At 42.1% G+C, this 15849-nt stretch overlaps 2 protein-coding genes across 3 annotated transcripts; one reads left to right on the plus strand and one right to left on the minus strand.

Moving 5' to 3' along the window:
* Positions 1-7042: 7042 nt before the first annotated feature.
* LOC121981505 (protein trichome birefringence-like 33) lies at positions 7043-8964 on the plus strand. Its single transcript, XM_042534065.1, has 5 exons — positions 7043-7512; positions 7616-7787; positions 7877-8076; positions 8153-8311; positions 8393-8964. Exons 1-5 carry the CDS (start codon positions 7130-7132, stop codon positions 8763-8765), a joined length of 1287 nt encoding a protein of 428 aa, XP_042389999.1. The 5' UTR covers positions 7043-7129; the 3' UTR covers positions 8766-8964.
* A 656-nt stretch (positions 8965-9620) lies between these two features.
* LOC121981506 (pentatricopeptide repeat-containing protein At4g19440, chloroplastic-like) lies at positions 9621-14878 on the minus strand. 2 transcript variants are annotated; one of them, XM_042534067.1, is made up of 3 exons: positions 11919-14878; positions 11774-11814; positions 9621-9851 (listed from the first exon to the last, which is right to left on the minus strand). In XM_042534067.1, the coding sequence occupies exon 1, from the start codon at positions 14824-14826 to the stop codon at positions 12397-12399; it is 2430 nt and encodes an 809-aa protein (XP_042390001.1). In that variant the 5' UTR covers positions 14827-14878; the 3' UTR covers positions 9621-9851; positions 11774-11814; positions 11919-12396. The 2 variants fall into 2 exon arrangements, with proteins under 2 accessions (XP_042390001.1, XP_042390000.1); XM_042534066.1 differs by lacking the exon at positions 9621-9851 and having other exon boundaries at positions 11211-11814.
* Between the last annotated feature and the right edge of the window lie 971 nt (positions 14879-15849).

Here is a 15849-nt window from a genome sequence, read left to right on the forward strand (position 1 = left end):
AATTTATTTTAGACTTACTAAGGCTGAATTCTCACCTGGCTTAGTATCCGATTGACCTCAACTTATTAAAACTTTCTTTACTTAGTATCCGATCAACATTTACCTATTGAGATTTCCTTTGTCTAACATTCAATTAACCTTAACCTGTCAAAACTATATCATTGTAACATCTAATCAACCTTGACCTACTGAGACTTCATCATTGTTTAGTATCCGATCAATTTTGACATACAAAGACTTCATCGTTGCCTAACATCTGATTAACCTTGTCTTGTTAGGACTTCACTAGGCATTTGGTCAAGTTTGACCTGTCAATACTTCACCACTATCAAATATTCAATCCTCTACTTTTTTATACTTCCCTTATTATCAAATGTATGTCAATCGTAATCCCCTTGGACTTCACATATAATGCCAAGTGATCAGTCCTCCGCGGCTCACTTGAACTTCACCTCTGTCAACTCTCAATAGAACTTTCAATTGCTATATGTCTAGTCATCCATAATCCACTTGGACTTCGTCTCTCATAACAACTCCCTGCTAAACTTTCAATCGTGATCACTTGGACTTTTCTCTTGCCAACTTCCTATTGAACTTCTGACTGCTACCACATGTCTGGTTAACCATGACTCACTTAGATTTCTCCTTTATCAAGTATCCGATCAACATTGATGTACTTGACTTTTTACTCAACAATTTACATCCAAATCAATCTTGGTCAACCTGACCCGAAGTTGTTTGCATCAATAATCTCCTTTGCCAATAAACTCTTCTTCTACTTGACGTCTTGCTCACGTCAACAAACATATTGATCAAATATTGAAATTCAACTCAAGCCAACTTAAGTTTGGCCAAAGGTTGATTGCACCAACAGAGATCGTAAAGAATCTAGGGGAACAAGTTGAAACTGTTGGAACCCCAGGTTATTTTGATGTGATCAAACAAATTAAGTTAGGTCCTGTGGTATTTTAACCCTTATGTCTAAGTGTGCAGGAGCTTAGGAGCACAAGTTGTTGAGCGAAAGATGCGGCTAGCGATAAGAATAACACAGGGAGAGAGCCGACGGGCTCGGTGCGTCCGAGGGACGAGGTGCCGTGAAAGAGTATATCGGCGGACGAGAAGGATGCGTGCGGAGTTTCCGAGGGACGAGAAGCCGGAGCAGAAGATTGCTCGGGGAGCAAGAGATGTAGCTAGCGAGAAGGTCAGCACGGGAGAGAGCCGAAGGGCTCGATACGTCCAAGGGACGAAGAGATGCGGATGAGTACGCTGGCGGACGAGAAGGAAGTACGCGACGATTCTGAGGGACAAGAAACTGGGAAGGAAGGTTGCTCAAGGAGAAGGTCGAAAGTTGGGTTTGGGTGAGCCCTATTTCGGATGGTCGAGATCACCCAAGCAAGTGGAGCCGGAGTGAAAGACCCAGACCGAAGTGAGCTGAATAGGAGCAGAGGGCCCAAACCGAAAAAGTCAAATCCGTTGACTTTCTTGGTCTGGGCACCCAGAACCATTTTGGGCGTTCGGACCCGGATGCTATCCAGATCGCGGTCAAACGCGATCTATGTGAGAAGGGATAAAGTTTTATCCCCTACTAGGCGCCTGGAACCCTTCTAGGCGTCCCGACCAAGGCTATAAATATAGCTTTGGTCCAAGAAGCTCAACAAGATAAGCAATTCTGATTACAACACTTGTATGCTTTCATTGTTAGTTTAGCTTCTTATTTTTTCTGTACTTGAATGTTGTAAGAGGCTTCTTCGCCTAAAGGAGATATCTATTGCGCTTGATTCTCCTTGGATTAACAACCTCCCCGATTGTAACCAAGTAAACTCCTGTGCCTCTTCTTTTAGTTTTATTTCTCTTATTTATTTATGCAAGTGTTAGTTTAAGATCCAAGAAGGGTTTGTTTATATTTTTGCAGGGCTATTCAATCCCCCTTCTAGCCGACCTCCAAAGGGACCAACAAGTGGTATCAGAGCCAGGACACCTCAGGAGGACTAACCGCTGACTGAAGCAACGAGATGACCGGAGCTAACATCTACCCACCAACGTTCAAGGGGGAGTTCGCTTTTTGGAAGCGACGAATGCAAGTTTATTTCAAAACCTATTTTAATATGTTACTAACAATGAAATATGGTTTCGAAGTGCCCAAAAGCAAAGAAGGAGAAGAACTTGAGGAGCATCAATGGACCGACGAGCAACGTAATGATATTATGGCAAATGGTAAGACTGAGTCCAGTCTTTTGAGCGTACTACCTGCCAAGGATCTCGACAGAATCGGAAAATACAAAAGTGTAAAAGAACTTTGGGGAAAGTTCTTGAAGCTCTACAAAGAACCAGTTGAAATCGAATCCAACTCCATGATGGAACCCAAGTCACCGTCAAAAGAGCTTGAGATCGAGGAAATTCACGGAACATCCCCAACAACCGAATTCCATCTCGAGGACACATAAAGCTCATCCCGGATGAGCATAGATGAAGGGGGAGAGTCTTTGGAAGAAAACAACTCAACATGGGGAGAATCAACAGCCGACAAGGTAAGTCATGTATGGTCTCCACCTTCTGATCAATTGACTAATTCAATCAAAACATTGTCAAAATATTTTTGCGAAGGAAAAGTTATATTGTCAAAAAAGAAATTCGAATTAAAAATTATATTGTCGAAAGATTTTTATGAAGTAGAAGTTATATTATCAAAAGATTTTTTTGAATCAGAAATTATATTGTCGAAAGATTTTTACAAATTAGAAATCATATTTTTGAAAAAATTTTGCGAATTCAAACCTAAAAAGCTATTAACAAAGAATAGTGAGTTAAAAGAAACCCAAGCAATATATAGTTTGGCAATTAACGGATTTCGACAAACCAAAAAATGACATGTTATAGGAACAAATACAGAGTTTAAAATTTTCTGTATATTTAAAATTCTCTGTTTTAAATTTGAGAAATTATAATAGACTAAAATGGAAATTTAAGTATCGCAATGAAATGAATTGACAATAAATTAAAATTTTCTTGTTCTCAAGAGTATGCTAGCGTTATTCTTTTCGCAATGTTTTACTACAAAAATTTTCATTTGAGTTTATTCAATTACTTTAAAGGCTTATCTCTATATAATTTGTTTAAATCTTGAAAATGTATTTTTTTTCTGTAAAAATACATGTTCTATTTCTCAGAAAATATTTCAAGAATTGACTTAAGACTTTCACTATCATTTTTTTATTAACAATTTTTTCAAGACATTTTAACTTGATAAAATTTAGATTTTAAATTCTCTTATTTGTCTTGAAAATGTACCCTTAGACGTTTTAAGGAACCTCATTTTTTATGTGATCAAAGGGGGAGAAGGGAATATTAAGTCTAGGGGGTAGCTTTACAAATTTCTATCTTTTTACACTTTCTTGCAAAATTTATTACCTTTAATTTATGTTGGTTAACCCTAGCTTAACTTGAGTTGCTCACATCAAAAAGGAAGAGATTGTTGAAACCCCAGGTTGTTTTAATGTGATCAAATAAGTTAAGTTAGGTCCTGTGGTATTTTAACCCTTGTGTCTAAGTGTGCAGGAGCTTAGGAGCACAGGAAGTCGAGCGGAAGACGTGGCTAGCGAGAAGGATGACACGGGGAGAGAGCTGACGAGCTCGGTGCGTCTGAGGGATGAGGTACCGCGGAAGAGTACATCGGCGGACAAGAAGGAAGTGTGCGGAGTTTCCAAGGGGCGAGAAGTCAGAGCGGAAGATTATTCGGGGAGGAAGAGACGCAGCTAGCGAGAAGGTCGGCACAGGAGAGAGCTGACGGGCTCAGTACGTCCGAGGGACGAAGAGTTGCGGATGAGTACGTTGGCAGACAAGAAGGAAGCACGCGATGATTCCGAGGGACGAGAAACCGAGAAGGAAGGCTGCTCGAGGAGAAGGCCGGAAATTAGGTTCGGGTGAGCCCTATTCCGGATGACTGAGATCACTCAAGCAAGCGGAGCCGGAGCGGAAGACCCGGACCGAGGTGAGCTGAACCGAAGCAGAGGGCCCGGATCAAAAAGTCAACTCTATTGACTTTCTTGGTTCGAGCGCCCGAAACCCTTTCGGCGCCCGGAACCCTTTCGGAGCCCGGACTCGTTTGCTATCCAGATCGCGGTCAAACATGATTTATGCGAGAAGGGATAAAGTTTTATCCCCTCCCAAGCGCCTGGAACTCTTCCAGGCGCCCCGACCAAGGCTATAAATATAGCCTTGGTCCAAGAAGCTCAACAAGACAAGTAATTCTGATTATAACACTTGTATGCTTTCATTGTTAGTTTAGCTTCTTATTTTTTCTGTACTTAAATGTTGTAAGAGGCTTCTCCGCCTGAAATGAGATATCTATTGCGCTTCATTCTCCTTGGATTAACAACCTCCCCGATTGTAACCAAGTAAACTCTCATGCCTCTTCTTTCAGTTTTATTGCTCTTATTTATTTATGCAAGTGTTAGTTTAAGAAGTCCGAGAAATGTTTGTTTTTATTTTTATAAGGTTATTCAACCCCCTTCTAGCCGACCTCCAAAGGGATCAACAGAAACAATTCATACTTGCAAATGCAAGACTTTAATAACAATGTTAGCTGATGAAAGAAATAAATAACAAAAAAAAAAAAAAAATACTAACAAAAGCATATTACGTGGTTTGGTTGCTCCGAAGTTCATACTCTAACGCCTATGACTCATTAGGTGGGTCATTCCTTGCATCCACTAAATGAAAAGTTTTCTCTTTTTTAAAGGTAGAGAAACTTTATACAAACTTTGCCTTGGATACTTCTTGCTAAGTATTTGCCCTTCCTTGACTTGATAGAACTTCAGTTGCTAGGATCTCACCTCTAGGATTTCATTTTCAAACAATTAATCCTTTTTCACCAACTGAGATTTCACTTATCAATAACTCACATCTGAACTTCACCTATCAAGAGCTTACATTTGAGACTTCACCTGTTAAACAATTAGTCCTTCGTGATCTATTAGGACTTCACCTATTAGGTACTCACATTCGAGTCTTTACTCGCCAATACATCGCCTCTTAGACTTTTATCTATCAAACAGGTTAAATTGCAACTATTGTAATGTCAAGATTTTATAATTGCACACTTGACATAAGACAATCAAACAAATCTAACAATCAAGTCAAATTTGTCTAACTTAAACATCATGTCTTTGATTTAGTCAATCACATCAAAACAAACCCAAGTTAAGTATGACTTCATCTACAACCTCCCTCTTAAGTTGAGCTTCCAAAAGTTGATTATACGCACAACCTCTCGATTGTACTAACACTATATGAACTCATCGTAAAACTCAATTCTCTTATGCTCAAGCTAATCAGGTGCTCCAAAGGATTCAAGAGCTTAGTCAAAGGTAGAAGCCTTCATCATCTAAAGCTCTTGATACTTTACCTCTACCTTTATTTTTTCTCATCTTTAAGGAGATACTCTGTTATAATCAAGCTCAAGGAAATCTTGCAAAATCCAATTGTTAGGTCAAGGTTTCATCTTTACAGGTTGTGAACATCGACTTATAGATGTCTACCCAATTACTCATTGATACGGTGCATAATGGAAGGGTCCGGTCATTGGGAGTTAAGGAAACGTGGCAGTCAGAAGTCGAGATGATGTGGTAGTCAATAGTCAAGCAGACGTGGTAGTCAAAAGTCAAGAGGATGTGACAATCAACAGTCAGGTGGACGTGGCAATCAACAGTCAGGAGGACATGACAGTCAAAAGTCAAGATAACGTGACAGACAGTAGCTAGGGAAAGAAGAAGTAGGACCGTCGGGTGTCATCAGACGCAGGATGCCCGATCGGGTGCTTACAGATCAGGATCTCATATCTGAATTAGGATGTGCAATCGGGGTGATGCCTGAAGTGCTCCGACTAATCGGGTTTTCACAGCTCGATCATACCCAGGCCTGGTTCTCTCATTAGGTCAACTCCCGGTCAACTCTAGAGCAATCTCACCATAGCTCTCCATGCCCCTCAAGACTTAGGCCAGGTGTTATACCTGACAGATCTTCCTGAGTTGCCCTAGTCATGCCCGGGCGGGACAGAAGGCGCTACACGACAACAAAGTCAGGGAATCGTAACTGTCTATCAGGGAATACCTGTTGTATGTCAGAGAATATTCTAATGGTCTGTAGTCATCTGCGAATGAAACCTTCTTCCAGTCCACAAGAGGGTGTCACGTGCCCTTCATCACCAGACAGGTCCTGACATCCGACATTCCCTGACATCAATCAGACTCCAGAGGTACGCACTGTCATATAAAAAGGGAGGTTCTCTCCCTTACGCAGGTGTACTCTCTCGTACATTCGCACTTGTCTTCTACTTTTCTTTCTCCTTCGTACACTGTTCTTCTGGGGAAAAAGTACCTGACTTAAGCGTCGGAGAGTCTACTCTAAAGACTTTTTCCATAGTTTCTGACCTCTAATATTCCATGTGCTTATCTAAGTGTGTGCAGAGCTCAAGTATCGCCGGCTCAGTCATTGTTGTCCGTCAACGCCACATGGGGGTCTGTTCTTGTAGGCGCATATGAGAAGGATGTCCTAGTCGCCTCTCCGTCAACACCAACGACAACTCATCCGATCTTCGTTTGACTCAGATTCCAGATAGGATCACTCATATTAAGAGGGTCGATTAATGAAAATCTTCAAGGGTGACATGCTAGACAAATGTAGGACATAGAGCAAAAGTATGACCTCAAACCATGTTAAACATTTAAAGCTCTCTTAACTTAGTGACGATCCAATCTAACTTCTCCTTCTCAAGTTAGCTTATTAAATGAACTAATGGTGAAATTATTAGGGTGGCTATAAATAGTACACATGCACCCCGAGTTAGGTGAAAAGTTAAGCCCTTTTCAGTGTTCACCCAACCACTACGTGTTTGCTTTCCACATTTTCTACTAGACGTTCCAATAATAATATATTTACCTAAACCAAAATAAATAAATAAATCAACCAATCAAATTCTCTTTAATTTGCTTTTAAAAAGTTCTTTCTTTTTTGTGAAGAAAAAAACGAAGCTTTATTATGATGCAAGCAGGCGACGCGTTGAGTGAATTAATAAAGCAGGAGACCCGTTCAATCGCCTTCTCTCTCAGAATCGCCGGTAGCTCATCGGCCGATGAAGCATTCCGCCGCCGCGGCGCATGGCCAAGGCCGGAGGCGCAGCCTCTCTTCCCACGTGTTGGTCTTCTCCCTCGTCGTCTTCGTCTTCGTCCTCTACAGCGAGGACTTCTCCTGCATCATCATCCGCCCCTTCCACCGTCGCTACCGCACCGAGCAGCAAGTTGACGCGGAAGCGCGAGTTGCAGCTGCAGACAAGAACGGCGCAGCGGAATGCGACGTGTTCGCGGGGGAGTGGGTGTACGAGCCGGCGGCGCGGCCGCTGTACGCGGAGGAGGAGTGCCCCTACATCCAGCCGCAGCTCACCTGCCAGGCGCATGGCCGGCCGGACTCCGGCTACCAGCACTGGCGCTGGCAGCCGAGCGCCTGCTCTTTGCCCAGGTAGTCAACGAGATTCGTTGTCTCTCTTTCTCACTTTCGAGATTGATGCCTCCAATCACGTGAATTCCGATCGAATTCCATTAATTATTTTCCAATATTTCAGGTTCAACGCGACCTTCATGCTGGAGAAGCTCCGCGGCAAGCGGCTGATGTTCATCGGCGACTCCCTGAACAGGGGTCAATTCACGTCGATGGTCTGCCTCCTCCACCGGGCCATCCCCGACGCCGCCAAATCCATGCAGACCTTCGGCTCCCTCACCGTCTTCAAAGCCAAGGTACGGATCTCCCGCGACGCGATATATATCGAGCATCCACGCCGCTCCTCCTCCTCCATGCTTAACCCCTTCCGTCGACGATCCGACAGGACTACGACGCGAGCATCGAGTTCTACTGGGCGCCGTTCCTGGTCGAGTCCAACTCCGACGACGCGGTGGTTCACCGAATCACGGACCGGATCGCCCGCGTCGGCTCCATCATGAAGCACGCTCGATACTGGAAGGGAGCGGACATCGTCGTCTTCAACACCTACCTGTGGTGGATGGCCGGCCGCAAGATGAAGATCCTGTGATCGATTGCCTCCTTCTCCTCTCCCGCTTTTCGATCTAATTCCTTCGTAACACCGAGTAACTTGGCCGTGCAGGCGAGGGCCATTTGGGCGCGAGACGAAGAACATAACGGAGATGGCGACGGAGGACGCTTACCGGCTGGCCTTGAGGAGAACGGTGAAGTGGGTCGAGGAAAGCATGGACGCTCGCCGCAACCGAGTCGTCTTCGTCACCATGTCGCCGTCTCACCCGAGGTGAATCGATCACTCTCACAAATTTGCTCTGTGCAATCTGATTCGACGAAAAGACGGTAACAGAAGAATGGCGCTCTGCAGTAGCAAGGAATGGGGCGGCGATCCCGCCGGGAACTGCTACAACGAGACGGCGCCCATCGGGGAGGCTGGCTACTGGGGCTCCGGCACCAGCAAGTCCATGATGCGGGTCGCCGGCGACGTGCTCCGGCGGTCGAGAGTGCCGGTGACGCTGCTGAACATCACGCAGCTGTCGGAGTACCGGAAGGACGCGCACACGCAGATCTACAAGAAGCAGTGGGGTCCGCTGTCGCCGGCGCAGCTCGCTGACCCTCAGAGCTACGCCGACTGCATCCACTGGTGCCTGCCGGGGCTCCCAGATACGTGGAACGAGCTGCTGTATGCCAAAATCTTCTTCTCCATGCCGAAATCTCAGCCCAGAGCATTTGTTGTATGATCGACGACGATTTTCAGACAACTTTCTCAGATTTCTGCTCTTGTCGGTGACAAGATCCAGTCATGATCGATCAAATATGACGAAATTTAGCAAATGTCTGATTCAACTGTGAGGTCACACCAAACATCTCGATCATCGCATTCAAAACCTTTGTAATGTCCACCAATCAGATGGAGTGGGCCCAAATGCCCATTGAGTAGCTTCCTTAAATTTCTCACATGCTCGCAAACTTCTAACAACTTTAGGATTCTCTTCTTTGGTTGCTCTCCCACCTTCGTTCTCTTCCCAAAACTATTGGTCCCCCTCTGCCGCCCCCTTTTCTTGTGATTCGATAGTTGTTGCTACCATCACATTCTTCCACTAGTCGAGTAATTTTACCTTTTTATACGAAAGAGATAGGCGTCCCCTTACTAAGGACATTGTTCGATCTAGTAACGTGCACAATGCATGGGTTGGATGCACCACTACATGTTGTGTTAACGGCACGACCACGTGTTGCGGGCTAACCAAGAGTGCTAGCTATGCGTAACACTAGCCGCATAAACAATGCCCCACATGTGTGAAAATTTCGTGTTCGTTGAGACAGCTTAAATGTGCTATTTGCCCAATCAGCGCCTAGCTAGCTCAAGCACCTCCTCTAGCTTACGGTCATCAATCGAGTTTTGGAAAAGAAGAATGGAGATTTGTTTCTCAATTGATTTTGTCATAACCCTGATCTACATGGTGGAATCACTAACAATAATCGATGGATCGAACAACGAGACAGGTACAACGGATGGGAAGACCAAGCATGTTCTATTGTGCACACTCGTCCCCGACTAAAGAAATTAATAAAGTTGGAAGTTACTCATAGACCAAGGAACCAATGGAGAGCTGATTGATCTCATACCAAGGTACTTCATAGGTACATACAGCCATATAGGAATTTAATAAAATGCACATGAAGCTCGTAGAACTTGATTTTGCACACTAAAGTTATGGTTCGAAGTCCATTAGAGAGCAAAGAATGATGACTTGAGCCATCCGAGGAATCACATAATGAGAAGCATCGAGTTAACAATGTTTTCGATAGCTGGAGGAGACAAACTGCGCAAGCAAACAAACGAAGGATGAGACGTTGAATGAACTGAGAACACAGTGCATTTGCGACCATACGGCAGATAGCCTAGCGAGCAAAATCAAGTTGCAAAGATAAACTATTGAATTGTGAGAGTCAAGTAGCTTTGACAACCATTAAATTAATTGTAGTAAGATTTAGTCAACTATTGTGTTGAGTAAAATAGAATATTTATATTTGGCTCACAAATAGAATATTTATATTCAAAACTTAGCTGATTGTGCATTCTACTGGATAAGTTGATTCAACTAGACAGTCGATTGAATTCCTAACAGGGAAGATCGATGACAGTCGACATAAAATGATTGGGGGTAGTCATTGTAGCTAACAATCTATTGGTGACAAGATGAGTCAAGTGAGAGCTTCATTGAAAGACTGAAGGCTAAAGTTGTCACTAAAATAGTCGACTAAAAATGCATTGAGTCGATTGGCCTATTGCAGAACTGAAGAGTCTGGATTGAAGATAGCTTGAACGCTATTAATAGAGGACCAAGAAGTTTGCAAAGACTAACACATTGTGCTTAACTTCTTAAATTTCTATGCTCTCTTATTGTAATCCTAGCCTCGATTGTTAGCACTAAACAGATTTCCACTAACACGCAATGGCATTAATGGTGAGCACTTTCCATATGCAGTAAAATGTAGAGGTATGTACTCTAAAAGAGTTATTTTCTACTATAGAATTGCATAAAGTTAAGAACCCATAGTGAAGAGGAATTGCTTTCATTGCACATTGGGAAGAAATAAGGAGCTCTTCTTCCTCCTCTTCAGCCCTATCGTCCTGTCGAGCTAACCAACTAGCCCATCAAACAGATGGACCAAATCAACCAATCTATTGACCCATCTAGACCAATCAAATCAATTGGATATTAACCCATGCTACCCATCCATCCTATCTAAACCTACCAACCAATCAAGATCAGCTAGCTCATTTGTTGGGTCCATCTTAGTTAGTTCAACTAAAACAATCAAATGTGTTGTATAAAAGATAGAAAAAATAAGACTAATTTTTATAACAAAGTAATGAATAATTATTCTTTTATGAATTTAAAATAATTGGGAATAACGGGAACATGTATGTCATTCATGAGGATAGGTATTTCATGATAATAAGTATTCCATAGGAACAAATAGTTCATAAGAATACGCTTTCTATGGTTATTTTTGCAATTATTTCATAGGAATTCATATGGAACACAAATCTTATCACTATAAAGCAAACATACAATGAAAGATTCATACACAAGACAGGAAATGCAATTATTAAAAAAAGGCACAAACATTGTAAGTTTACAAATTAATTGAAAATGAAACAACAATTTGCAATATGAAAATTCTTGGCATGTTGTAAAACCAAGTCCCAAGCAAAACAGTAATTATCAACTCAGTCAACAAACTACACAAAAATGCAATCGTCATTATGTACAAAGAAACAATGAGCATGGCACATACAATGCGAGCCCATCTTTAACATCAACAATAATGATAAAAAATGTGAAACCTCCAACAACTTTAGTGGCACAAATATTCATCCGAAGTGCATAGTTTCAACAAAACTACAAGACAAGATGCTTATACTCTACACATCTTCCTTACAAATGGGGATGTCAAATACGAAAGGCATCAAACTATTAGCAAATCTAACAAAATAAGGTACACAAATATATGTTGCTGTGAAAAAAATAATATGGATTTAAATTGTTCCATAGTGGTGGATAGAATGAGAAAGTGTTTTGCTCAAGTTGGAGCTTGAAGCCATGTGATGTTTCTGATGTTTTTGTTAGTAAAAAATCTTTGGTAGAAACACAGCAGTTTCAATGACAAGAAATACAACTTAAGAGTGCATATCTAAGATGAATACATTTATTTGCGTAGGTGTTAAAAAATATACCTCAATGTTTTTGTAGTTTGAATGTGCTTCTAGTAGGCTAGCTGCAAAATATAGATAGTTCATAAGATTATGATAGTAACAACGTAAAGAAATAAGATGGTGTAGCTCAGATGCAGGATAACGAACTTTAGAGAAGATAGATGACCTTTAAGAACACAAAAGCAGCATATAGTGGAAGACAGCAATCTTTACATTCATCCATCAAGCTCCCAAAGAAGAATCAAGCTTCATCTGGTCTTCTTGTTGCAAAATTACATGAACAAGAAGGCAAAACATTGCTGCCTAAATGACTTGAGTTCGTGTTCAGGCTGATATGGCCTACAGTGTCAAATGGATATCAATAGTTCATCTACTAGATATTAGAAAGCTTAGAGCAACGTATCAGAATGAACTTCTCTTCTTTCACTTTTGAATTTGAGTCCATGCAAAATTTGAGATACTTGTTAACTCCACAACTCGACTGACACTCTGTGCAGCTTTCTTTATTGATTGCCCCATCTTGGCAATGGGATTCTTTAAGAATTCGGGAGATGAACAAGGTGCATCATAGCCATATCTTTCTCTTGCTAACTCTGAAAGCTTTCTTTGATGTATCTCCTCCAGGTGAACAATCATTTTCAACTTCACGAAGAAGTTATTCCATGAACTAAAGTTGTATAACTAACGTCATCTGGCATTAGACCTGCTTGACACATTTGATCAGATATCTTAAAAGCCTCGTCTAATTGACCATTCTTGCAGAATCCAGACATCAGAGCATTATATGTGACAGAATCAGGGACAATGCCGCTATTTAGCATTTCATTGAAAAGTTTAGATGCTTCTTCCTGGTTTCCCATTTTAGCATAACCATGTATCAATGAAGTATATGTGAACTTGTTTGGGGCTAAATCACTATTAATCATATCCTTGTAAATCTTGACAGCTTCGTCCATTTGACCTAACTGACAGTACCCATTGATAAGTATAGTGTAACCGATTACATCCAAGCCCAAACTCTGCTCTTTCATCACTTTAAAAATATTTCTAGCCTCTTCTAGGTTACCAGTGACACAGAAACCATGCAAAAGGATACCATAAGTAACAGAATTTGGTAAGATGCCCTTATGTGTCATTTCATCGACAAGCATGGATGCCTCAGACATATTGCCAATCTTACATAATCCACTCAAAAGTGAGTTGTAGATGACAATGTTTGCCTCTAAACCAAAAGTAGCCATGTGTTTTAGAAAGTCTTTTGCTTTATCTATCTCCTTAACCTTGCAATACCCATCTATCATGGAACTACAAGTAAAGAGATCAGGAATCATGCCTTCATTCCTTAGTTTATTCAAAAGCCTAACTGCCTCTTCTATTCTACCTAAACTGCATAAACCATGTATCATGGTGTTGTAGGTAATAATGTCTGGTTTAAATCCTCTCTGAACCATGTCATCCCAAAGCTTAAAACCTTCCTCAATCTTCCCATGTTTGCAGCATCCAGATATCAAGATGTTGTATGTTACATTGTCCAGCACAATTCCCGTGATAAACATTGATTTGAAAAAGTCAGTTGCCTCTTTTAAATTCCCTGACTCACAAAGTCCGTGAATCAATGCATTTGAAGTTGCAATATTCACACCAAAACCTTTGTCCATCATCTTTGACAAAATCTCCATGGCTTCTTGATGCTTACTTTGGCTACAGAGTTCAACAATCAAGTCAGTTAAAAGTGATTCATTAGGCCTCAAGTTCCTCAGCAGCATTTCCCATAGTAGTCGCATTGCAGAATCTACTCTATGCTCCTTCTTGACAAGCCAGAATATAATTGAATGAAATAGACCTATATTTATTTCCATCCCAGTTGCCAATAATTCATCAATCATATACTCTGCCTGCTTCATATCCCCTGCCTTGCACAATCCCTGTAGAATGGCATTTAATGTAACCTGGTTTGGCTTGACACCTTTTGCCACCATTTCATCTCTTAACTTCATTGCCTCAGTGAACTGCCTTTTCCTACAGTGCCCATCTATCAATGTGTTGTATATATACTCGTTAGGAGCCAGTCCCATCTCTTGCATTTCAGCCAGGGTCGCATCCACATCGCCAGACCTATTCATTTTGACCAACCCATTGATGAGAATGCCAAATGTGACAATGCTTGGTCTAATTGAGCTTCTAGTCATCTTCTCCTTTATTTTCAATGCCTCATCCAACATATTTTTCTTACAAAATCCATCAATCAGAGAATTATAAGTTACCACGTTGGGGAGTGTTCCTGAACTTTCCATCTCCGAGAACAATGCCATTGCCTGCTCAACCCTCCGTCTCTTGCAAAGAGCATCGATCAGCATGGTGTACGAGTAAACATTGGGAGAAACAAACTTGCGCATTCGATCAAACACCATCTGAGCATCTTCCAGATTCTTGGACTTTGTCAATGAAGACATCAAAAAGTTGCATGTTTTGAGAGACGGGCAGAGCCCCTGCCCGGTAATGATGCCAAAGACAACGATTCCCCCATCATCCAAGCGGAGCTGCGTGCAGCAAAGGTGGACAAGGAGGTCGAATGCAGGCGAGTCTCTGGACGGGGCGGTCTCGACGACGGCAAGCACAATTTCACGAAACCGCTGATCGGGGTCGTCAAGGAAGAGAGCAACAGTGGAACGGGGATCGAGGAGGCGAAGGAGCAGGAGGCGGGATGCATCGGTCAGGTTGGACCGGAGGAGGGAGTGGAGGAGGATGGCGTAGGAGCGGGGCGTGAAGCGGAAGGCGCAGCTGTCGGAGGCGAAGGAGAAGAAACGAAGCGCAGGTTTAGGGCGGATGAGGGAGGATCCGAGGTCCAGCAGGATGCGCTCGAGGCGTCGGGGGCAGAGACGAGATAGCGTCTCCTGGCAGAGGGAGCTGTCGAAGGGGGCGGGGGAGATTAGAAGGGATAGACTCCGGCGGAGGGCGGCGTAATCGTCTCCGGATCCGGCAGAAGAGGAAGAGGAAGAGGTGGCGGCGGAGCGAGAGTGGAAGGCGCGAGGGAATGATCTCAGTGGAGGCAACGGCGGCGGCCGCAGTCTCATCGCGATCCAACTGGGAAAGAAGGGGGAATCGGGGGCTCAGGGGAAATGAAAACGAAGGACTCAACGGTCGCGATGGGAGCTTATACTTTCAGATTCGTGATAATTTGTAAGGTTATAGATGGACCAAGGTGGCCTAAAGGTGTCAAATTGTATTGCGTTCGCCAAAATCCGAGATCGCTTGATTGGCCCGCTCAAATCCGGTCTGACTCAGCCCGGTTAAAGCTGTGCATGGCCTGGATCCTAATCCATTTTTTTAATAAATTAATAACAAGATTTATTATTCATAGAGTACTAAACTCTTTTAATAATAATAATAAAAATTTAGTATCCTAATAAAAATTCTAACTGATTTTTTAAAACTTTTTTTAAAAAATTCTCTACTTTCTTTTAGAAAATATTAAAATTGAATAAACTCATTTTGATTTTTTAATAAATTATTAATCATTACACGCGCATTGTATGCATAATATAACATATAAATATGTGTAATTTAATTTAATTTTGTATATCATATATTAAATTAAAATTTAGATCCTCTAGTTCGCAATCCCTGATCTACTCCTAGTCCTTTCCATAATTTACACGTTGGATTATTACGAAATTCAATCAAAATTTGCTGAGATCTCCCCTGGATTCATCTTCCCACTCAAATTATAGTTTGGATCGAGGCAGAAGTGTGAAGACCGTTGGTGGTGGACAGACTATATGGCGCTAAGCAAGGGGTGACCTGCCCATCGTTGGTGGCATTCGGTCATCTGTCTCAACTCAAACTACAATCTGAGTGAGAAGATGAACCTAGGTAAAATCATAGCCAATTTTGACTGGATTCTAATCGTGATTCGATGTGCAAATTGTGGAAGGGACTAAGAGAGATCTAGAGATTACGGACCAGATAATCTGACCTATATTAAATTGATAAAAATATATACTACACTTGATCTCTTAGCCAAAAGATTGACAAAGATATACTTTCTAACATCGTCGATCTAATATAATTATAAAACCTTCTCCACTAGTGGTGTT

The sequence above is a fragment of the Zingiber officinale genome, chromosome 5A (genome assembly GCF_018446385.1).
Source record: "Zingiber officinale cultivar Zhangliang chromosome 5A, Zo_v1.1, whole genome shotgun sequence".
In the NCBI taxonomy this organism is placed as follows: domain Eukaryota; kingdom Viridiplantae; phylum Streptophyta; class Magnoliopsida; order Zingiberales; family Zingiberaceae; genus Zingiber; species Zingiber officinale.